General features: G+C 41.3%; 2 protein-coding genes across 4 annotated transcripts in view; both read right to left on the bottom strand.

The window, feature by feature from the left end:
* GLB1 (galactosidase beta 1) overlaps positions 1-24951 on the bottom strand; it is an 80346-nt gene that overhangs the window by 54766 nt on the left and 629 nt on the right. For 2 of the 3 annotated variants that reach the window (XM_031940021.1, XM_031940020.1), the window contains exons 2-4: positions 8918-9081; positions 3883-4033; positions 3267-3327 (exon numbers count right to left, since the gene is read on the bottom strand). In XM_031940021.1, the coding sequence (XP_031795881.1) occupies positions 3267-3327; positions 3883-4033; positions 8918-9081 (376 nt within the window). Of the gene's footprint in view, positions 1-3266; positions 3328-3882; positions 4034-8917; positions 9082-24778; positions 24840-24951 lie in introns of those variants that run through there. The other variant, XM_031940022.1, reaches the window with a different exon arrangement.
* TMPPE (transmembrane protein with metallophosphoesterase domain) lies at positions 18630-24835 on the bottom strand. Its single transcript, XM_031940023.1, has 2 exons — positions 24779-24835; positions 18630-21040 (listed from the first exon to the last, which is right to left on the bottom strand). Exon 2 carries the CDS (start codon positions 20931-20933, stop codon positions 19590-19592), a length of 1344 nt encoding a protein of 447 aa, XP_031795883.1. The 5' UTR covers positions 20934-21040; positions 24779-24835; the 3' UTR covers positions 18630-19589.

Raw genomic sequence — 24951 nt, 5'->3', positions numbered from 1 at the left:
AAATTGTATTTCCCCATCCAAACCCAGATTGTGCTTTTTACTTATTCTTGCCCCCCCCTCTTTTCCCCTTTTAAACTTTTTGTACCACGATACTTATCCTCTTTAATCCCTCCCTCCCCTTGAGTCTTTCCCCCTTCCTTCCTTTAACTCTTTTTCTTTTCCTTTTCCTTCCCCGTTTTAATGGGGAGAAATTTTTCTAAAACAAATGTCAATTATTTTTCTTTGAGCAACTCTGATGAGGTAAGATTACAATGTTCCTCCCCCTCTAAATTCCTGATATGATAAGTTTCTTAGCCTCTTTGTGGGATTGGTTTCTTTTTTCCCTCCTTCCCACCTTATTCTGCCATCATCCCTTTTCCATATTCCCCTTTTTTATGTTATTATACAATCAAATTATAATGTTTCTTTTGTATATCCACAACAAAAAATTCTCAAGAGTTATTTTTACCTTTTCTGCATCTCTTGAGTTCTATTCTGGAGATCAAATTTTGTTTAGTTCTGGTTTTTTCTTCAAAAAATGGAATTATTTGTTTCATTAAATTCCATCTTTTCCCTGAAGAAAATGTCACAGTGGGTTTATTCGCTGATCTCAAGTTCTTTGGCCTTTAAATCAATTCCAGGTTTTTCCTTTAATGTAGAGGCAGCCAGTCTTTACCTTATTGGCACCTCGGTATTTAAATGTTTTTTGGGCTTTAAAATTTTTTCCTTAATCTTATAGTTCAAATTTTGCCACAATATTCGGGGTTTTTATTTTGGTTTCTTTAGAATTTCTTGAATTTTTCAAGTATTTTACCTTCATTCTATTAATCGGCAGTTCTCTTTGATGATTTCTTTAAAATAGTATCTGGCCTTTTTTCATCATAGTTTTCAAAAGTCCAATAATCCTCAGATTATCTCTCCTAGATCATTTTCCAAGTCTGCTTTTGCAAGTAGATAATTGGGTTTTTTCCAGTTTGTCATTTTTTTGTTTTTGACTGATTCTTTGTCTCAATGAATCTTTAGTTTCAATTGTTCAATTCTAATTTTAAAAATTATTTTCTTCAATAGCTTTTTTTCTTCTTTCTGTATATGTCCAATTGGTTTTTTAAATTGTTTTGGTCTGTTTTTTTTCCATTTCACTAATTTTTTTTTTTAGTGAATTATTTTCTTTTTCCAATTAAGATCCCTTTTCTTTGTTCTTTTCTTTTCCAATTTTGGATCCATTTCTTTGAGCCTTTTATTTTTTCCAATTCACCAATTTTGTTTCCCTGCACTTCCTGAGAATTTTTTTTTCCAATTGATTTCAGTTTTGCTCTCTTTAAGGCTTCTTTCCTTTCCCTTTTCTTCTAACCCTTTTGAGACTTTTAATGGTTCTTCTAGAAGCATTAGTAAAGGAGGCACTGATGCTTTTGTTTTGACCTTCGGTTTGTGACCTGCTTTTTTCTGCAAGAAGCTGTTTATTTTTTTCATTTTTATTCATGTTTTAAAGCCTTTGGGTAGGTCTCCCAGGCAAGGGTTACCAGCTTCCCTGCAGAGCAGGGAAAGATTAAACCGCGCCCGGGTTGGGAGTGCTCTTGAATTTTCCTTCCCCAACAGGAAGTGGTTCAACGGCCCTTATCAAACCCTTAGTAGGGCTAGGGGTTATCGTTGCCTCCGCTAGAATAAGGGTGAAAGTGTCCCCCAGGCCGGGACTGTGAGTAGCAGCTGGCGAGACCGAGAACCGACAGCCACAAACCTGCCCAGTGTCTCTGCCTGATGCAATTGGCCCTGAAAAGCCCCTATGGCCCGCAGCCCCCGGGAATTGAGGCTAACCCGGCCGGCCCTCCTGCTGCAGGATCAAACGCCCGGGAAAAGCTTGGGGCCAAAAGGCGGGTGAGATCTTGCCTTCACCCCTTTTAGACCTCCGAACCCACTTTCCCAGTCTGGGCCCGATCTCCCCCGGCCCCGAACCAACCTTTTTCGACTGCAGATTTTTTTTTTGGGGAGTTGTTCTACTTTTATCTTTTACTGGCATTTAAAATATTTTGAGGTCATATTATTGATAAAGAGGGTAAGAGAAGAGCTTAGAAAGACGCGTGTGTCTTCTCCGCCATCTTGGCTCCGCCTAGAGTTGGATTTCTCAAACTAGGATCTCCAAGCTTGTTCTGTGAATGTTTATTGACGATATTTCAGGTAAAACCGGACATTCCATTGTTGGTAGAGTTGTGAACTTACCCAGTGAATCTAAAGAGCAATTTGGAACTATGCCCAAAGGGCTACCAAACTGTGCATCCCCTTTGACCCCGCAGTGTCTCTACTAGGCCTGTATTCCAATGAGATCATAAAAAGGGGAAAGGGATCCGCATGTATACGAATGTTTGTGGCAGCCCAGTTTGTAGTGGCCAGAAACTGGAAACTGAGTAGATGCCCATCAAATGGAGAATGACAGAATAAATTGTGGTATATGAATATTATGGAATATTATTGTTCGGTAAGAAATGACCAACAGGATGATTTCAGAAAGGCCTGGAGAGACTGACATGAACTGTTTGATCTAAGTGAAGTGGGTAGAACCAAAAGAACATTGTACACAGTAACAAGATTATGTGATGATCAATTCTGATGGATGCGGCTCTTTTCAACAATGAGGGGATTTGGGCCAATTCCAATAGATTTGTGATGGAGAAAGCCATCTGCATTCATAGAGTGGCTTGTGGGAACTGAGTGTGAATCACAACATAATATTTTCACTCTTTTTGTTGTTGTTTGCTGACATTTAATTTTCTTTTTCATTTTTTTGCTTTTTGATCAGATTTCTTTTGTACAGCATGATAACTGTGGAAATATGTACTGTACTGTATAAACTGTACAAGTTTAACATATATTGGATTACTTACTGTCTAGGGGAGGAGGTGGGGGAAAGAAGAAAAAAAATTTGGAACACAAGGTTTTTGCAAGAGTGAATGTTGAAACTATGTTTGCATATAAGTTATTAAAAAAACTATTTCAATATAGCTGGTTTGCTTGTAATCTTACATTTTTATTTTATGCATTCAAACATGTCATCCCAAGAAGGGGTCTGTAGTTTCACCAAATTACCAGTGGGTTCCATGACCCATACATAGAAACAGGATGAGGCCCATACATATCTAGAGTGAATTTAGAGCTTGGTTATAACCAACTCAAATAACACTCAAAATTTACTCAACTTAAAGATTCATGCTAACTCACTCTATCAAAATATCTGAAATTATTATTATTATTATGGCTGTCAACAAACTTGTGTTTATCAAATAGTAGCAACTCACCAGGATCAGAAGAACGGAGAAAAATAGATTTTTTCTCTAAAAGCCAAACAGGTAGGCCACCCTGGGATGGGAGAGGGGAAAAGAAAATTATTTTTAAAAAAAGATGTATTGATGAGTTGTTTTTAAAAGCACAGATTATAACCCCTCCTCTCCTACCCCTACCAACCAGCCCCAAGTTTTGATGTTTCTCTAGAAACAAAGATAAATAGCTAAATCAAAACAACCAAAAGCATGAGTCCCCCACCCCTCTGCTAAGAAGGGAAGAGAAAGTTGTATTTCATTAGCTATTTTCTAGAACCAAGAAAAGTCAGAATTCAGCTTCCTTTTACTGTTCTTTTCACAAACGTCATTTTAGTCATCATCTCAATACCCATTTTGTAAACTTAAACTAAAAAGATTTTTTTAGAGTAAAACTTTTTTTCAATAAGATAAATTCTTATGAGTATTTGCTTTTCTAGAATAATTATTAAGCTTCCCCTTGGGAAGGCAAGCATTATAAATTGTGTAGTCATGCAAAAGATTATCTCCATATTAGCTATGGTGCAAAAAAGAAGATAGATCCCTAAATATGTAATTTAGCAAGAAAAGACAGAAATCATTTGCAGGAATCACTCACCATGTCCCACTCGGCACAGATATAAGGTCCTGGCCTCAGAATAACTAATAATCCAACCTCATGCACAAGCTGTAGGAAATATTCCAGATCCTGTTCACCAGAGAACTGATACTGTCCAGGAAAGGGTTCATGGAAGTTCCAGGGCACATAGCTGGCAAGGCAAGAACATTTTATTCTTAAGGATTTGACAAAATTGATGCAATCATTCTGGAGAGCAATTTGGAACTAGGTCCAAAAGGGCTATGAAACTGTATACATTCTTTGTCCAGCAGTGTATCTACTGCTGTAGGTACCTAAAGAGATCATAAAAGAAGGAAAAGGACCCACATGTGTAAATATTTGTGACAGCCCTTTTTGTAGTAGCAAGAACCGGAAACTGAGTGATGCCTGTCAGATGGAGCCCATCAGCTGAATAAGTTATGGTATATTCATGAATGTAATGGAATATTATTGTTCTATAAGAAATTATGAGCAGACCAATTTCAGAAAAGCCTGGAAAGACTTATGAACTGATACTGAGTGAGATGAGCAGAACTAAGAGAACATTGTAAACAATAACAAGATTATGTTACGATAACAATGAAGGACTTGACCGTTTCCAACAATTTAAGGCAATTCCAATAGACTTAGGATGGAAAATGTCATGTACATCTACAGAAAGAACTATGGAGATTGAATATGACTCAAAACATATTTTCATCTTTTGTTTTTGTTTACTTGTTTCTTTCACATCATTTTTAGTACATATCTCTCTTGTACAACATGACAAACATAAAAATATGTTTAAGAGAATTGCATATATTTAATCTCTAACAGATTGCTTGCTGTTTTGAGAAAGGGGGAGGTAAGGGAGAAAGGGAGAAAAATTTAGAGCATGAAGTTTTACAAAAATAAATGTTGAAACCTATCTTTACATGTATTTGGAAAAATAAAATACTATTGAAGAAGAAAAAAATTATCTGACAAAGTACTTAATAAAGAGTGTGGAATGACTACCTTTTCACATATACTTTTGCTTAAACCTTAGTAAGTTGAAAAAAAAAAAAAAAACAGAGAAAGGAATGGTTAATTGGAGAGGAATTTTATATTCAAGACAAGAAACCTAAAACGTCCTAAGAAGGAATCCAGATCCTGAAAGTGACTGTAGATGTTTGTTTTTCTTTTAAATCTTGCTCCATATTGTTAATTCAGCTTTTATAAAAAAATGCTTTACTTTAAAAGGAAGAAACTAGATTAGGTCTAGAAGTGGAAACTGCCAGAGATGTATCATTCATTCATTATGTTCGTTCAGAGTTGGAAGGCACCTAGGTTGGTAGGTAGAGTGCATACCTACAGTTAGTAAGATGTAAGTTAAACTCTTCCCTCAGATATTAATTAGCTATTTAACCATATACAAGTCATTTAACCTCTGCCTGCCTCAATTTCTTCATCTGTACAATGGGTATGATAGCACCTTCAGGAATGAAGGATGCAATGAAGCTATGACAACACAATGTTTGTAAAGCACACATCACAGAAATACTAGCTATTATTATATCATTATTTTTGTGCATGTTTCTGAAATGCCTAAATGATTTCTTAAATGAAATCCATAAATGTCTACAAGACTGCAAACCTAGATGAAGCATCCAAAATGCATTCAATTTTATCAATTATTTGCCCAAGGGAAGGTCTCAATGATTATTTTTCAGAGCATTATAACACTGAAACTCAATGGGTCTTTTAGTTCTTGGTACCCCCTCTCACATCTTTCAGACTGGCTAAAAAGACAGAACCAGGAAAACATGGTACACAGCAACACCAAGATTATGCCATGATCAACTATGACAGACTTGGTTCTCCTTAGCAGTTCAGTGATCCAAGGCAATCGCAATAAACTTTGTATGGATAATGCCATCCACATTCCAAGAGAGAACTATGGAGACTGAAATATAAATCAATACATGCTATGTTCACTTTTTTTCTTTTTTCTCATGGTTTTTCCCTTTTGTTCCAAGTTTTCTTTACCAACATGATTCATAAGGAAATATGTAAAAAAAAAAAAACCAGTGTACATGTATAATCAAAAATGTTATTTTTTTAACATGTAAATGGGGAAAATAAAAAACAATAAAAATCTCTCCTAAAAAAAAAAAAATTAACCATACACACAAAATGCTGCCACCTAGTGCCAATATTTAAAAATTATAAATGTCTGCAATTGCTAACAACCGAAGATGTCTGAATATTGCAAATTCACCTTCATTCCACTGAATCACAGGATTTAGAACTAGAACTATTTTTAGACAATGGTTAGTACAACTTACTACATAAAGAGAGAAAACAGGACCTTATTGGGTTTTTGTCTTTATGTCTTGAAAGATTTTAGTATTTTTAGGTCAAATATATTTAGCAAATATCTTTCAAGGTTCCATATAAGTATAACTTAATATATTACGTATGAGGACAATTTTTTATTATTATTAGTTCAAATGTTATTTCAAAGCTACCCTTCAATATTTACTAGTTGTGTGACCCTGTTTACCTCAGTTTCCTGATTTATAAAATGAATCAGAGAAGGAAATATATCTTTTTTTTTAATAACTTTTTATTGACAGAACCTATGCCAGGGTAATTTTTTTACATTATCCCTTGCACTCACTTCTGTTCTGATTTTTCCCCTCCCTCCCTCCACCTCCTCCCCTAGATGGCAAGCAGTCCTATATATGTTGAATATGTCGCAGTATATCCTAGATACAATGTATATGTGCAGAACCAAACAGTTCTCTTGTTGTACAGTGAGAATTGGATTCAGAAGGTATATATAACCCGGGAAGAAAAACCAAAATGCAAACAGTTTACATTCATTTCCCAGTGTTCTTTCTTTGGCTGTAGCTGCTTCTATCCATCCTTGATCAATTGAAACTGAGTTAGATCTTCTCTTTGTCGAAGAAATCCACTTCCATCAGAATACATCCTCATATAGTATTGTTGTTGAGGTATATAATGATCTCCTGGTTCTGCTCATTTCACTTAGCATCAGTTCATATAAGTCTCGCCAATCCTCTTTGTATTTATCCTGCTGGTCATTTCTTACAGAACAATAATATTCCATAACATTCCTATACCACAATTTACCCAACTATTCTCCAATTGATGGGCATCCATTCATTTTCCAGTTTCTAGTCACTACAAACAGGGCTGCTACAAACATTTTGGCACATACAGGTCCCTTTCCCTTCTTTAGTATCTCCTTGGGGTATAAGCCCAGTAGAAACACTACTTGATCAAAGGGTATGCACAGTTTGATAGCTTTTTGAGCAGAGTTCCAAACTACTCTCCAGAATGGTTGGATTCGTTCACAACTCCACCAACAATGCATCAATGTCCCAGTTTTCCCGCATCCCCTCCAACATTCATCATTATTTTTTCCTGTCATCTTAGCCAATCTGACAGGTGTATAATGGTATCTCAGAGTTGTCTTAATTTGCATTTCTCTGATCAATAGTGATTCGGAGCACTCTTTCATATGAGTGGAAATAGTTTTAATTGATGAACCATTTTCTTAGAAGGAAATCTTTGATTGAGGGAAGTCGTGGCTGGCTCAGAATGTGCTAGAAGGATACTGGTAGACATCTTAACTTAATAATCATTCCTCTCTAGCAAGTATCCCTGGTTCTAACTTTCTTTTCTTTTCTTTAAGAAAATGCAAAAATGGGTTTATTAGAATCTCACAAAAGGACTTCTGACAAGGTATTTGTCAGCAAAGAAGTGCCTAACTTTCTTTTTTTAATATTATTTTATTTATTTTGATATATATTTTTCAATTACAGTTTAAAAAAATTTGTAAGCTCATTTTTAAAAATTTTTCAAATTCTCTCCTCATCTCTACACTACCCCTTGAAAAGGCAAGCAATGTAATAGTAATCATATATGTGAAGTCATGCAAAACTTATTTCCATATTAGCAATGTTGCAAAAAAAAAAAAAATGCAAAAACTTCCTATGAGAAAAATAAAAGCGAAGAAAACATACTTCCTTCTGCACTCAGAGTTCATCAGTAGATGTAGATTGAATTTTTTATATTGGGTTTTTTGGAATTGTTTTGGATCATTCTGGCTCAATAATCAAGTCCCTGTGCTGGATACCTTTATCTCTTCCTCTACCTTTTAAGCTTTCTTTCATGTGTTACCCTTCCCTCCTTAGACCATAAGCTTCTTGAGGGCAGGGACCAACTTTCCTTCTGCTACTATCTGTATTCTCAGAACTTAGTACAGTGCCAAATAAATAAATGATGAATTGAACTACTGATTTTTTTTTAAGTTTTGTGCCACAGACTTTTTTTTTCTATAGCTTCCCTACCTATTAATAATGAAGCTAAGAACACTAGGATTTCTGTGCCCATCAGAGAACTGTTTCTGTTGTGTTTCCACCCATCAAGCACATATATTTTAAGGTTTGCCAAGACTGGCCAAGAAATGCCTAAACCACATAGCATCCTATGGAGATGGAAAGTGAGGTCATTCAGACTTTTGCCTCTGTACTAGGGACATGGAGTTGGGTGATTCATCAGATAGAGGGCTTTCCCCAGTGAATTATCCTCAGTTAATTACTAACAGCCTCTGGGTTTTTTCATGTCATATCCTCAAAAATCAAAGCTGATAATCAGCACTGCTTCAGCTCAGCTTCCTGCCCCATTAAACACTATACTAAGAGGAGGAAGAGTAATTAATGGGGATGAAGGCAACATCTACAATGTCTTCACTGTAGTCTTCTCCAGAGGTAACGACCTGGTCAATGACTATCAAGTCTGGACCAAAACGATAATAACCATTATTATCTAAGTCTAGTTATTAAAGTTGGGGTAAGGAGAGATGGCTGACAAAAAATAAAATATACCTCGGCCCAAAACGCTATCCCTATTTGTATCTTGACCAATTAACTCTTTCTTTTCAAGCACTGATGGGGCAACTTCCAGAGTGCTGAATGCTAGTGGGATGGGATCCTAAGGCCAGCCGTCACTCCCAATCCCAACCTCAGAAGTCCTTGTGACTCACGTTTCGATGGCGTTGAGTCCTGCCATCTTCATCTTGAAAAGACGGTCTTTCCAGTAGAACCGAGGTATGCGGGAGTAATGGATGCTCCCAGAGATGTATCGGAATGGCTTGCCATCCTTGAGGAACTGGTCCCCTTCATAGTCTATCGTGAATGTTCTGTTGGCCTGTACAAAACAAAAGGAACGTATTGTGAATTTGCACAGTCATTCTAAGACACAATTCTGTCAAAATTGCCTCACAGCTTGCTGCTCAACTTTCTGGAGTTGACAGAAGCCACTGGCAGATTAGAATAAAAACATATAGGGACCTTTACCTAAAAATACTAAATTTCGGGGCAGCTGGTTAGTATAGTGGATAGAGCATCAGCCCTGAAGTCAAAAAGACCTGAACTCGAATCTGGCCTCAGACACTTAACACTTCCAAGCTGTGTAACCCTGGGCAAGTCACTTAACCCCAAATGTCTCAGCAAAAAATAAATAAAAATACTAAATTTATCTGTGATTTGCACAACAAGCCTAATGAGCTAAATGATAGGATTTTTTTTTTCCTATAGCTTCTTCCCATTGTCACCAATACAAAATTATAATGATAAGACAGGAGACCAAAGAACAAAAAGGTTTCTCATCCTTTGTGGGAGAGATGAAAGTGCGCATTCTATTCAAATCATATCTGCAGGCGAAATGGCACGTAATATGCACTTATGATCAAGTGATGTGAGTTCAAATCCCATCTTGAGCATGTAAGGAGCTATAAAAAGGACAGCAGGTCATAGGATCAGAGATTTCTTGTTGGAAGGCACCTCAGACACTAGGTGAAAGGAACCAGATTAAAATATAACCAGGAGATGTTTAATAAAATAAGTAAAAATGCAACACAACACAAAGTTAATTTGTGGTTTTCTAGGTTGATGTGTTACCTGTAGAGATCTATTCCTATTTAAGTTTGACTAGACTCTGGTTTTAACCCCTTCATTTTGCAGGTGGGGAACAGTAGAACCCAGAAAGATATGAACTCAAATCTTCCATTTCTTCATCTCTTAAGATCCCTTCCAACTTGAAATCTTATATAATCTATGAGAGTCCTGAATATTTCTGAAGTCCCTCAATTCCAGTCTAATCCATAACAAAACATGAATTCCCTGTCCCCTACTTAACCAATGTCATCCAACAAAGGTTTCAAAGACCTCAAAAGGAGGGGACCCCAGACTTCCTCCCATAATTGCCCCATTCCATTCCTGGCTATGTCTGTGCCTTAGGAATCTGACAGGCCTTACTTCAAACCTCTTGGAAACTTCCCACTCTCCCCCCCCCCCCATTTCTAGCTCTTGCTGTCTGGGGCCAAAATGAGCAGATGTGACCCCTTTTTGCCATCACAGCCCTTCAAACAAGACCGCCACAATAGCCTTGTCCACTCAGTCTTCCCTTCTGTTCAATTTTCATACGGCATGAAACTGAGACCCTTCACCGTGCTTGTAACCCTATTCTAGAAGCTTGTCAATGTTCTTCCTAAATTATGGCCCCCAGAACACGACACCAGGAAAAAAAGTCCAGGAAAATGATCACCTTTCTATTCTTGGAAACCAATTTTTGCTAGCTATTTTCCCCTTTTAAAATTATGAACTTAAACATCAAGAGACCTCAACATTTGCATATACAACAACAAGAAAAAGAAGCTTGTCTATATAACTTAACTATTGAACATATTAAATGTTACATTTATTTATTATTTAAAATATATTAAATTTAAGAGGATCAAATGTACCTCTCAACTTCAGCCCAGGATCAGATAACTTTCTTGGCTGCCACATCCTACAGAGAATGAACTAGATGACATCTTGGTATCTGCGTTTGTGCCAAGAATGGTCTATTAGACCAAGAGGAGGGGTCAAAAACTATCAAAACCTTTCACAAAGGGTAATAATGATTTTTCAAAGGGTGTTCCTGCTGTTAAAAAGGAGGATTCTACCACTCTACCAGAAGTATCCCTGGGATGTTTGTAGATTTTTAATCCCCCTCCCCCCAAAAAAGGTAATATGACCTTATTTCTCTGGGCTTTGGCCATAAAGAAGCACATGTTTTGCCTGCATTAGACTGGGGGTCAGTTATATCACTTCCAAATTATATCCCCAGCACAGCTGATGTACCACACGTATTAACAGGTTTTTAACAAGTAGAATTCAGACGCATGTGCTCTGGCTTCCAAGCCACCATAACGTGAAGGGACAATAAAATTCATTAACCTGCATTTTTCTCCTTTCGCCTTTAATGTGGGCTGGTTGGACTAGGCAACTGCCCTGGGATGATGAACCGGGAGATGAGGTGGGGGGGGGAGGGGAAGAACATGAAGAGCAGAGAACTCAATGACTGCCCCCAAGTGCAGCCCCCACCTCCAAAGGAATCCTACTCATCCTTCATTTTACCTACTTATGACTGTAATACTAGGACTCATGTAAGCTCAGACTGGTGTATTCTACACCTCCCTTATAAAGCCACCATATCGCCTGACAATGGCAGGCTACCTGGAGGTTTTGCTGGTCTAGATGGGGTAGCTGTATTTCCCTGAGCCCGACAACTTAAGGGGACTCAATGCAGTGGGATGCAGAGATCTCCTTGTGCTGTTCCTGAATGACCACGCAGCAGGGATGGGTGGGCAAGGAATAAGGTCAATGAAAGCTCCAAGTGCTCAACTGTGATAAGAGAGACAGAGATAGAGACAGAGAGAGACAGAGAGAGAGAAGAGATACAGAGAAAGGGGGAGGGAGGAAGGTAGGAGGGGGGGAAGAGAATAAGAGAGGGAAAGAGGGAGACAGAAACACAGAGAAACGGACAGAGACAAAGAAACAGAGAGACAGAGATAGAAAAAAACCGAGGAGAGAGACAGAAAGGGGGGAGGGAAGGATGATGGGAGATGGGAGGGAGAGAGAGAATAAGAGAGAAAGAGAGGGAGAGGAAGACAGACAGAAACAGAGAGACCAACAAACAGACAAACACAGAGAGATGGACAGACAAACAGAGAAAGAAACACAGAGAGACAGAGACAGGGCAGGTTACTTTCTCTCTCAGGGCCTTAGTTTCCCTACCTATAAAATAAAGGGATTAGCTACATCAAGGGTTATTCTTTTTTTTCCTTTTTTTTCCTTTTTTTTTTGGAGGCAATGTGGCATAAATACTTGCCCAGGGTCACACAACTATTGTCTTTTAAAGCTGCATTAGAACTCAGGTCCTCCTGACTCCAAGACCAGTGCTCCATCCATTGGACCACCTTGCTGCTCTCCCATCAAGGGTTCTTAAGCTGGGGGCCATGAACTTATTTTTCAAAATATTTTGATACATGACTTTTCAATATCTTTGTTTTCTTGTGTACTATGTATTTAGAAACATTATTCTGAGAAGGAATCCACAGGCTCCATTCACCAAATTTCCAAAAAGTTCTATCTAACCTAATGATTTGATAAGTGACATTTACAACTGGATATAACAAATTAAAAATTTGACAATAACATTTGACAAATGAGGAAAGCAAAGGTTAGAGAAGGAGATCCGTTCAGGGTTAAGGATATTAAGGAAGGAGGCCACAAAAAAGGTGAGATCCTCCTAGAGGATATACTCTCTGAGTATAAAAATAAGGTTGTTTGCAGCAGCTGTTACCTTGAAAGTGCTCTGAGGATCAGTTGTGCTAATATTTATAAAATGCTTCGTAACCACAAAGGGTAGACCAAAATGTCCTTTATTTTTCACCACAGGACCTCAACATGAGCAATATTTGGACTGAAAAAGGGCCCAAAGGACTGAAATCTAGATGGAATGGGAATTAAGTGTGTTTGAGAAATGAACAAAGGTTCCAGATGGAAGGAGAGGCTCCCACAATGGAAATTGGAGTGGAGAGTCCTGCTAGTTTAGGGGCAGAGGGAGAAGGGGAAGGAGTCTGAATATCAAGCAAAGGAATCTGTCCCTTACTAAAAGGGAGCCACTAATTTCTGGATAAGAGATAATGGAAGCTGGGGCTCTGGATTAAATACTCTAGATTAAATACTGGGTGAACTAGATCGTAGAAAAGAGATTAAGAAGCAATTAAAATAAATTCTTGGATTAGGATGGTGATAATAGGAAGGGAAGACATATAAAACATCTCAAATGACTTAAAATAATACACACACACACACACACACACACACACAGAATTCACAGAACTGTAAGAAAGAACCCAGCATAACCATTTCATAGGTGAAGAAATTGAGGTTTACACAATTTAAGTAATTGGCCAAGGTGATATAGCATCTGAGACAGGATTTGAAGCCAAGTCTTCCAGGTCTACCTACAGTATGGTATTAATTATGACACATCAGGAATGAGATGGAAAGAGAAAGAGCATTAAAAAAAATGACCATTACACTCCAAGTCTGGGTTACGGGTAGGGGGAAAAAAAAAGGTGTGAAGGTCAGAAATAAGTCAAGGACAGGTGGTAGGGATTTAGACCAGCAGATGATGAATTTGGCTCGGTACAACAGAATGTTCCCCTGCAGACTGTTTGCCCTAGGCAAATATCAATCTAATAAATTGGCAAAAGCACTGAAATGATATCCAAGTGTGATATTTTTATTTCATAATCAGAATGCAGTTGTGTGGGTGCTGCTGAAATATGTGTTTACAACTTAAGTGATCTTAGAAAAGCTAATTAGATACAAAAAATAATTCAATTCAAAGTAAAACGCATAAACACCATGGCCCCCATCACTATTGCTCACATGGATATAATACAAATATTGCTTAAGGGAAGATGGGAAATTCACAGTGCACATTTATTTTAATAAAAACAAATGCTTATTAACTGCTTGTCTTTTTCAAAATTCTCTCTCCTACTGAAACATTCCTATGGTCATTGAAAACATTCCTTCTCAAAACATTGCATATAACATTCAATTCACATAAAGGGGATCTGTGAAGATTCCCTTTGCTTTCCTTCCCTTCAAACCAATTCGAGTTGTTACATTATTTGTGTACATTTCAGGATTAGGAAAAAGGAACAGGAACTGGACAGTTTATAGCACAATACCATGACAACAAATATTTTCTAGAGCATATGTGAACAATATTAATAGCAGTAACTTTGGCTTCTTTAATGGAATGGAATGAAGAACCTCCTCATCCTTAAATTCCACCATTGTGAACTAGATAAAAGCCCTTTCCCATGGCCTTGGGACTGCAGTAAGAGTTCCTCATATGAATGACCTCCTCAGCTATAAGATTTTGGAGAAACCTCTGGAATGGAAGCTCCTTGAAGGGAGAGGGGCAGTCTTTTTTTCCTTTATGACCTCCCCTTCCCCTGGCACACATAATACATAGTAACGACTTACTAAATGCTTGCTGATCACTACTAACACTAACAAAAAAAAGAATGAGTGGCTGGTATACAGTAGGCACTCACTAAATGCTTGATGATGATTGATAGAGAGCCTGGGCTGCTAATTCTAACCAAAAAAAAGAGTATTAAGTGCCTGGTATAGAGCACTCATTAAATGTTTGCTGATGATTGATTGAGAACCTGGGCTATATTAGCTCTAATAAAAAAGAACCTAGTGTGTGGTACACAGTAGGCACTCACTAAATGCTTGCATTTTTTGAGGGTGGCAAAGTGTGTTACATATATCATCTCAATGAAAAACCCTTTGTAAAAACCCTAGGAGATAACCTATTACCTATCTCCTGCTCTTCCTATTATTCCCATTTCACAGATGAGGAATCATAAAGCAGTCAGCAATGGGGATGTAATTCAGACTCCACTGGCTACAAAACACTGCCACCTACTGGCCAACATGCTGATTGTGCACATTCCCATATTTGGCTTCCCTAATCTCCCCAACAACCTTTAGCTTCCACGTCAATACTCCAGAGTAAAGATTTGGGGGTGTGTTAGGATTTCACAAGGGGTTCAAAACCATCAGGGTATATCAAATGATCCCAAAGACCCCTTCACAATGGAGCCAAGAAGGAATCTAGTGCAGGAAAAGGAGCATCGACTCTAAAGTCAGTCCAAGCAACCAGCATTTATTAAGCACCAACTATGTACCAAGCACCATGCTAAGTGCTGAGGATACCAAAAAAGGCAAAGAAAAAAGGGGGAAAAAATCCAGTCCCTGTTCTCAGTCTAAAACAGGGAGAATATGTGTACAACTGTTTGTTCCTGCTGCTCAGTTGTTCACTCTTTGCGATTCCATTTGAGGTACAAACAAGATAAAAACAGAATACATCAGGAGTAGTCTCAGAAGGAAGGCATTAAGACTAAGGAACACTGGAAGGGAGTTTAAGGAGGGATAAAGGTTCAAATCTCACCTCTGAGACTTACTACTTGACCCATTTCCATATCTGTTGGAAAAGAGTTGAACCAGATGGTTCCAGATCAATGACCCCATCGCTACCTTTCCCCCACATGAGCCCACTTCTGGTAGGATGTTCCCCTACTCCTATAGGACCCCACCTCTTCTCTAAAACTCAGTATCGGTTCCTTTGTAAATTGAGGAGGTTGGGCTTGATGGCCGCTGGGGTACTTTCAGATCTAAATCTAGTAAGATTATGATCCCATAATTCCTCTAATTTGAGAAGTAAGTATATTGGAAAATACCCAAAGGAAACATGGAGAGATAGGCAAAGATGATTAAAACAAGACACTTGTTCTCCAGAGGCTGATAGAAAGGAAGATAAAACGAGTTCACCAATAAGGAAAATATGAAGTCAGTCAATAAATATTAAGCACCAACTATATGCAAGGCACTACTCTAAATACAAGTGCCCAAAAGGTGGGGAGTTGGGGGGGGGGGGTCAGAAGAACACCAAGGAGGAAGAAATGAAGCTGACCCTTGTGGGAAGGCTTGTTAGAGCGATTAGGATTTAAGATGGTCATAAATAGATGAATAGAATTTCAGTGGGCAGAGATAGGGAGGGAGGATGGCAGTATTAAACTTAGTAGAAATTTCACAAAGACCCAGAAAGGAATTAATTCATGCCAGGATTACGTGGCTCACAGACCTAAGACACAGACAAAACGCATTTCCCCACGACTACTAAAACAAATTCAAAAGCCAAGAAGCAAGTACCATCAGACTGAATCCATTAGGTACAGAGCAAATGTTCTAATACAGCTGAAGGGATGATCACCAATGAGACTCCTGAGGTCTCTGAGGTGAACATCTAAAACCCATTTCAATATACATAGGAATGATTGGGGAAATGATAAACGATTGTAGAGAAATTTGAAAGGCAAAGAACAAATTATACTGTGAGCACAAGGCAGCAGCAGAATCAAGATCAAAGAAAATGGGTTAATGTTTCTCCTTCCAGGACAGGGGACAAAAGCTATAATGATGAACAAGATGAACCAGCAATAGTGAAAGAGCATTCACAACCAGATGTATTCAGATGAGAGGTTTGAGGAGAGGGAACAAGAGCCATTTTCAAGTATTCTTCCACTTGGTCCCAGGAGACAGTCCATGTGAGGACATTGCAAAAAAAAAAAAAAAAAAAAAAAAAAAAAAAAAAAAACGGCTAAAGTAAGTGAAATGTGAGAAACGGCTTCCTAATAGACAGCTGTCCAGCACTGAAAAAGCAGTTTAGGGAGCTAATGAGTTCCTCTTCACTGGAGATCTCCGGGAATGCATCAGGAGCACTTGTCAGATGAGATTCCTTAGGTGTATTGGGGTAACAGAGAATGAATTATCATTCAAGTGTGGGTTGGACTACGTGTCCCTCACAATTCTGAGATTCGGTGATCTTGTAAAGGCCAAATGGTAAGCGTGCAATGACTGGACCTTGGAAGCAGTGAGCAATATGGAAATGATATATTTCCATGATTTCTCCTGAATCATGGGTATCACACTGTTTGCCTTCTCACTAAGTGGAGGAAGGGAGGGAGAGGGGAGGAGATTATTTAGAATTCAAAATTTTAAAAATTTAAAAATTTTATTTTTTAAAAAATAGCAGGCAGAACATTGGGCTGACTACTGGACTGGGGGTGAATTTTTGTCCTGAATGTTATAAAGATCAACTAAAAGAGACTTGATGTCCTTCCACATGTAAAATTATGATTCATAAACAGATAAGGAAGTAGCAGATCTTAAAAGAGAGACACAATTAACTGAGCACTCCTAGGACACTGAATCAGGCACTGAAGCTTGGAAGCGAACCCATGAGGGAGAATAGATAAAAAATAAGTATAAAGTGCCAACACTATCACCATTAGTTTTATCTCTTTAGTTCTCCATTTCATCATTTATAACAGGGGGTTGCCGGACAACCTTTTTTGGACAAAAATTCTATGGAAGAAATAATAAATCCCTTTATCTTTTTAAGAAAACCCACATGGATAAATATGTTTATAGCTAAAATCACTTGTGTTTAGTATATAGATATGCTTCTGTAGATCCAATCTCCCTTTGAAAGAGTTATCTCTACAAGGACATGGATGGTGTCAAGTTTACTCTGCAAGTAATCCTTTTTACTGCCAAGTTCAAGTAAGAATGCCATTCTAGATATTTTGGAAGGATGACAGCCATATGGATCAATTAATTTGCTGTTTTGTTGAGTCACTTCAGTCATGTCCAACTCTTCCTGACTTCATTTGGGGTTTTCCTGGCAATACTGACATGGTCTACCATTTCCTTGTCCAATTCATTTTACAGAGGCAGAAACGGAGGCAAACAGGATTAAATGGTTTGTCCAGGATTGCATGGCTAGTTTCCAAGATGCTCTATTCATTTCAATATTTAGCTGTCCACTGATTGTTGTGTGTTGTTGTTGAGTCATGTCTGAATCTTCACCCCATTAAATAATCTGCCTTTATTAAGTGCCTAATAAATGCAAGCAAGGAGAAAGGATCTGATCATAGCATTTTAGAACTGCAAGCACCCTTAACTGGCTATTTCTTATATGCGTAGGATTGGCAAAGACTCCCTCTGGCAGAGGATCACTGCAGAGGGCTCTTCCAAGCTCACAGCACCCTTTTGGGGCACTTTTGAAGGCAAAGGCCCCACGAATGGCACGTGCAGAGTTGCTACTGGGCGATTCACAGACCATACTGGACAGGACAGGCTAACATGAGTGGCCAGAATGGAAGCATGACACTGATTCTGGAGTCCAAGGTCCTGGGTTCAAATCCCATTTCTGATGATTAAATTTCCTGCACCTGTTTCCTCATCTGTAAAGAGAGAGTAATAGCCTACTCTGTGTCTGTAAGTTCCCTTCCAGCTATAAGTCTAGCGACTAAGGACCCTATTCAAGAATTGATTTAATAATCATTGGAAGGCTGAGGGGGGAGAGAAGGTAAAATAGGTCACCTTCCTCAGATTGCCATGCCCCTGAAAAACTAGATATTCACCTACAACCAATTCCTGGATCCTGGAGCCAATATATATATAAGCTATGGCAAGATCAATCAGCTTGCTGGTACCTTTAAAGGGTGTCCCAAGGAAGGAAGCCTTAATCCCTGTTCTGGTATTTAAAAATCATATACTACATAGGAATAAGCCAGGTGTCTCAAAGCAGCTTGAGATCATGGAAAGAGCTATTGGCAGTATCCAGCAATGTGCCCAAGTTCTGCTTTTTCTGTTCCAGGCATGTGACCCTGGTTGGGTCATCTGAGCCTCTCTGAGCCTCAGTCTCATTTTCTGCAAAGCAATAATAATAATAATAATAATAATAATAATAATAACTAGGATCTACAAAGTGCTTTAAGGTTTGCAAAGAATTTTATGAATGTTATTTCATTTTATCTGCCTAACAACCAATTCTGGAAGGTAGGTGACATTTTAAAATGGAGAGACTACCATCCACCAAATCCATAAAGGTCATGCAAAACTATTACATAAACTCTAAGTGCTCTACAAATGTATTAATATTATTAACAGACTTCAAATGCAATACTCAAGGTTATATGTATTTTTTCTTCAAAAGCAGAAAGGATAAGGGTCAAATAGGTGACATCTCTCTAGGACAGGTGGCTAGTGATTAATTACTTCAGCCAAGTACATCAAAGGATTATGAGATCTAGGTCTCTATGGCAGAATTCAGAATCTGATACTGTCAAGATTTTAATATAGAAAATAAAGAATCCAAGTTTTTTTCCATCTTTGCATTAGTTGAAAGTGTATCTCCAGAGTGGGTGATAGAAAGATAGGTGGAACTGAAAAGAGAGAACATTTATTTCCTCTTTAACTTGCTTTCCTACTAACTCTTTCTAAAAAAGTTCCAGAATCAAAATGTCCTTGGAAACCTGCTTGAGCTAAATGCTGAAAGCAAAGTCCTGAGAGAAAAAAATAAACTATTGCCAGTGTTCAACATTCCCCTATCACCGAGAAATCTCTGTAAAACACCATAGTAGTCTGTTCCAAACTCCAAGCTCCCTCCCCCTAATAAATTTAACAAACCACATATAAATTATATGACCAGATGAACAAATAAATAAGATGACTTTCCCACATAAACATTTCCCCAAAATGCCTCTCCCCACTTACGTAGAAAAATAAGAAATCTATTTCTTCACATCATATCCATTATAAATTCTAATTCCACCTGGGCAAGTGGCCCAGTGTCTATTTGCAAAGCTAAAGAGGGTAGACTAGTATAGGTTAAGGCAGACAAAATACTCTGAACTGGGGATGGAGGCAGAAGTTCAGAAGAAGATTCTATGTGCGGGGAGAGCGAAGGATGATCTCTGTAATTTCTGCCCGGCTTCCCAGTCTCATTGGGATCCCATAATAGGCTGTGCCCGGGCTGACATACACAAAGGTACTCTGCCCCACTTTGTACAGCCCCACAAAGAAGGGGTTCAGCAAATAAGCTCCCACATTCAGCGGGAAGATCTGCCCCCCGTGGGTATGGCCAGAAAGGATCAGGTTAATGTCCGGCCGGGCCTGCAGGGCCCACTTGGCCGCCAGGGGCTGGTGAGCCAGCAAGACGGTGACGTGGTCGGGGCTACAGCCGTCCAAAGCCTTGCTCAGGTCCATGCCGTGGCCAGAGTAATGCAAGACGTCCGCCTCAATATCATCCACGCCCGCCAGGCAGATCCAGTCCTCCCCTCCCCCAGCTGCCGCAGTCCCCGAGGCGGTGACCTTCACGTTCTCGTTGTGAAGGGGCTGGACTTTCAGGGACTTGAGAAGCTCGAACCAGTTGTTGACGTCGGACGTGTAGTACTCGTGGTTCCCCGTGACAAAGTAGGTGCCCAGGCGGGAATGGAGCCGCCCCAAGGGCTCGACGGCCGTCCTGAGGACGGAGGCCTCCGAGTCCGAGAGGTCCCCCACAATCACCGTGATGTCCGGCTCGAGGGCCTCCACCATCCGCACAAACGTCTCCATCTTGGTCCTGCCCACCGTGGGGCCCAGGTGGATGTCCGAGAGCAGCGCGATCTTCAGATTGTTCATGGACGGGGGCAGCCGGTGGACGGGCACCTCGACGGTCTTCACGGCCGGAGGCTGGGCGGCGTTGAGGAGCCCGATCACACTGAGCACGGCGGTCACAGCCACAGCCAGGACGGGCTTCAGGACCGACTTCCTGCTCTTGTCAAGGCTCCCGCCGGCCCTGCCCCCCCTCCAGGCCAAGAGCTGGTAGCCCTGCTCCATGCAGCCCAGGATGAAGAGAAAGAAAATCATAATAATGTAAGCGCCGAGACTAGAGTAGGCCGCCATGGAGAAAAAGTAGGGCTCCTCGGCCACGAGGAAGAGCATTGTGAAGAAACTGGCGTGGGCCAGGCCCAGGAAGGTCAAGATAGCCGCCTTCCAGGGCCAAAAGCAGACCCCCTCAAGGGCAGGGGAGTGGAAGAGGGCAGTGACCGTGCTCCTCCAGATGTACAGGGAGCCGATCAGCATCAGCGCGTTGGCGAACAGGGCCAACTGCAGCCTGAACAGCCAGCGGCGGGCCCCAATCTCCAGGTTCCCCGACAGGTAGGTGCGGGAGACCATCATGGAGAAGAAGACTCCGGCCGCAGCCAAAGCGGCCTTCGCTTCCAGGGACAGCTGTCTGAGGGCAATCATTGTTTCTGCTCCCCAGGGAGAGACGTCCAAGTCTGTCTCGACTTTCCCTGACGACAGCAGGTCCTTTAAGCACGAGTCCAGCTGAGATGCCTTCAGGTCGGGTTTGCCTGCAACCAGGAACCTGCGTCAGCTATTTTTCAACATCCAAGTATCCCTTTCCCCTACAGGGTAGGAAATCTACCCAGGTCCTACCCTCCCCTACCTGAACTCATAAAGAGAGGCAAGCAGGCAGTGGCGAGAAGTTCATGTGAAAACTCTTACACTTACACACTTACACACACTTACACACACTTACACACACACACACACACACACACACACACACACACACACAGCTAGAAAGACTGCGGGAATATGAGGAGCCCTGTGAGCCCTGTACTGCCCTGCTGGCTCCCCAGAAAGAGGCTCACAGACCCTTTTGGAAGATGGGATAGTTGGCTGAGAGAGGCAGGAGCTAGAGGATATTATACTTAAAATTAGAAAGACTCGGATTCAAATCCTACCTCAGCTATCTGCTACCTGTATGACCCTGGACACATCTCTTCAATTCTCTCAGCTCAGAGAACTCACTACACACCCTTACTTACAAGGTCGTTGAGAGGAAAAACAGGACAAGGTAATTAAAAGTGGTTTGTAAACCTCCTTTAAAAAACCTTCTATTGAGACAGCGAGGTGGTGCAGTGGATAGAGCTCCACAGACACTTCCTAGCTATGTGACCCTGGGCAAGTCGCTTAACCCCAATTGCTCCAATTTTAAAAAATCGTCTATTACTCTTACTGATTAAAATTCAAAGCAGAGCGATACCTTAAAAGGTTACCAATGATACAGGGCTTGCCTTCTATGGTCTATTTGCACCTCCAGGTATTAGGTGTGACTGAAGGATCTAAATGTTGTCCTATTAATTATAATATTTTTCCCTCATGTACAGAGAGAAAAGCCACGAATTTGGAATCAGACTCCAACCTGCCATCAGTTACTTGGTAGAGACAGAATGCAGACAGAACAGCAGAGCTCAAATCCCACCTCAGACATTACTGATGACTCTGGCTCTCTACTTGTAAAACTGAAGGGGATGGACTAAATGGCCTTTTAACACCCTTTCCAATCTAAATCTATGACCTTATAACCCATCTGCTCTTGGGCACCTCGCATATTCTCTCACCTAGAGCAAGCACTTAATAAATGCTTCTGACTGTACCTCAGTTTCCTCATCTGTAAAATACATTTTTTGGATTAGTAGAGGGGTCCCCTCCACCGCTATGCTCCCGTGATGTCCCCAAAATAAACGGGAGTGTTCCCAAGGAAAAAACTGGACCATCGGTTCTCAAGACTTTCCTATGCTGGAATCATAAGGAGTCATATGTGAATGGGCAGAGGTGGGGGAAGAGGGAAAGAGTGATTGTGATCTAGAAAGAAGAGATAACATGAGTTAAGGAGCCAACTCCCAGCATTCACATGACCTGTACTCACAGGGCCTGCGGGTTTGCCATAGCAAACGTGCCTTGGACCTTAGAACTAATCACTGCTCTTGTACCTTGAAATCCAAGATACCTTTGAGGAGCCTGACCTGCCTGAGCTGGCTACATGGGGGCAAGCGCATAAGCATACACCTGCATACCCACAGATAAGCCTGTACATGGGGACAGTTACAGTGCCAGGCATGTGCTTTTATAAATGTCGATGTATACTTACACGCCAGGTATGCACTCATAAATAAATATATGTATATAAAATAAACACACACAGATATACACATCATAGTGCCACTTTATAGTTTATAAATCAATATAAGTAAATTCACAGTGCCAGGCATATGGTTTTTTTATATATAAATAATTTATTTGCAGTGCCAGGCATGTCCTTTTATAAATAAATGTGTGGGTATGTAGTTATATGTATGTATGTGTGTGTGTATATATATATTTTATATCTACATATCACATCTGCCAAGCTAGGTATCTACTTTCATAAACAAAAATAAGTATATATGTAAATTTACAGTATCAGGAATGTACTCTTAAGAAGTGTGGGTATATATGTGTATACACATATCTACCAAGGTAGATACCCGATTTCATAAACAAAAATATGTATATTTAAAAAATATGTATGCCAGGCATATACCTTTATAACTATTATTTCACTTGATTTCATTTGGGCAAACAGCTTTTAAATTACTCTTCCCTTAGTCCAAAGACATGGACCCCTTTTGTATTCTAAGGAAGCCTATGGACCCCTTCTCACAACAATTTTTTTTAAAATAATTCAAAGAAATATTAAATTTCTATTCGAAATCAGTGAAAATAAACATGTAACTTTTTCCCTTACCCAAAATACATGCATGTTCTCTGTAAAAATCTAACCAGAGACAACAAATTAACAACTGTTACTCGGAAAATAATTCTTGAATATTTTCCAGATATTTTCAGTCTAAAAAGAAAAAAAATTCTCTTAGCAATATCCCTGCCATCTATATAACCAGTAACATATTGATCACCTAACTCATGGGTGGGAGAGGAAGCAAAGGGAGAGAGAGAGAGTTTGGAATTCAAAATTCTAAAATAAGAATGTCAGGGGAAGCCAGGTAGAAAAGCAGATAGAGCGCTTGCCCCGGAATCAAGAAGGCCTCCTGCTTTTTTGAGCTCAGATGTTGGGTATGTGACCCCGGGGTCTAGAAGTTTTTTTAAACTTATAAAATTGGAAAATGTTTTACAAAATTTCAAAACATGCCTATTTTTTAGAACCCAACAATACTGCTGCCTTTTAGAGTTGTGTGCTTTTAATAAAACATCTTAAACTGGGCATGAGAGGTGTTCTGAATAATTATCAAAGGATGAAATTTCATCCATTTTACGAAAAGTAAAAAACCCCATTTCTTGCAGGCTAAGGACTTCTTCCATCCTCCGGGCACTTTCCCATCCCTACCCTGCAACCGGAGGCGGGCGGAAGCCTCCTCGCAGCCCCCCCGGGCCTAACCGATGCCCAAGCAGCAACTCCTCCCGGCGGCTGCCGGCCTCCGGGGCCGGGGACGCCCTCCCCTCCCCCCGCTTTCCCACGGCAGACACGCGGCCTGCCCTAGCATCCTCTGGGCGAGGCTGGCCCACACCGTCCTCCCCCCTCCCCCCCCCAGCCACGGCGAGCGAAGCCTGTCCGCCCCAGCCCTTGGAGGAAGGGGGGAGGAGGCCTTTGTAGCCCTTCCCGGGGAGGTTCCGGGACGAAGACGGGCAGGACCCCCTAGGGAAGCCGGAGCCCGCGGCCCGGGGCCGGAAATGGCACTGAAACCAAAGGGCTTCCGCCTCATTTCCCCGTAAAGGGGGAGGCTGGGTGGCGCCGACCAGTGCGTGGGCCTCGGACTTCCCGCCCGGGCCCCCGCCGCCGGCTTCCGCCTCAGTTTCCCCCTCCGTGAAGGGGGAGGCTGGGTGGCGCCGACCAGTGCGTGGGCCTCGGACTTCCCGCCCGGGCCCGGGCCCGGGCCCCCGCCGCCGGCTTCCGCGAGATGCCCGAGGGACCTTCTCCCAGTCCTGCCTCCCCAGGGACCAACCAGGAAACGGACTACGGGAGAGAAAAGCCCGCGCTGAGCTCCGCAAACATGCACCCGAATAGAATAAGGGCCGTGCCCCGGCCGGACAGCCCGCCCTGCCCCCCAACAAGGAAGACAAGCGGAGGGGAAGCCCGGCCCGGGAAAGCCCCCCCAGGCCCCACCCCCACCCCACCGCTGCCCCCGGCGCGGGGAGCGCGGAGAAAACAAAGCCTCCGCGGCGCGGAGGGCGGGGGCCGCCAGCTTTCCGAGGCGGGGCGGGGAGAGGGGCCGGGGCCGGGGCCGGGGCCGCAGCGGGCAGCTCACCTGGGAGCGCGGCGGCCCGTCCTCCGCGCCCGCCTACAGCATCTGCCCGCAGCCCCCGCCGCCAGCCCCCGCCGCCAGCCCCGTGCCGCACACCCCGGCGGGGAACGCGGCGTCCTGGCCAAGCACGCACCGGCGTCGCGGCGGAGCGACCCCTCGCGTGGGCCCGGAACGCC

Source organism: Sarcophilus harrisii, chromosome 5 (assembly GCF_902635505.1).
Source record: "Sarcophilus harrisii chromosome 5, mSarHar1.11, whole genome shotgun sequence".
Lineage (NCBI taxonomy): Eukaryota > Metazoa > Chordata > Mammalia > Dasyuromorphia > Dasyuridae > Sarcophilus > Sarcophilus harrisii.
This window is presented reverse-complemented; position numbering and strand designations above follow the sequence as displayed.

Excerpts from the sequence above, each read along its gene's own strand:
- TMPPE (XM_031940023.1), bottom strand. The coding sequence starts at position 20,933 with ATGATTGCCCTCAGACAGCTGTCCCTGGAAGCGAAGGCCGCTTTGGCT.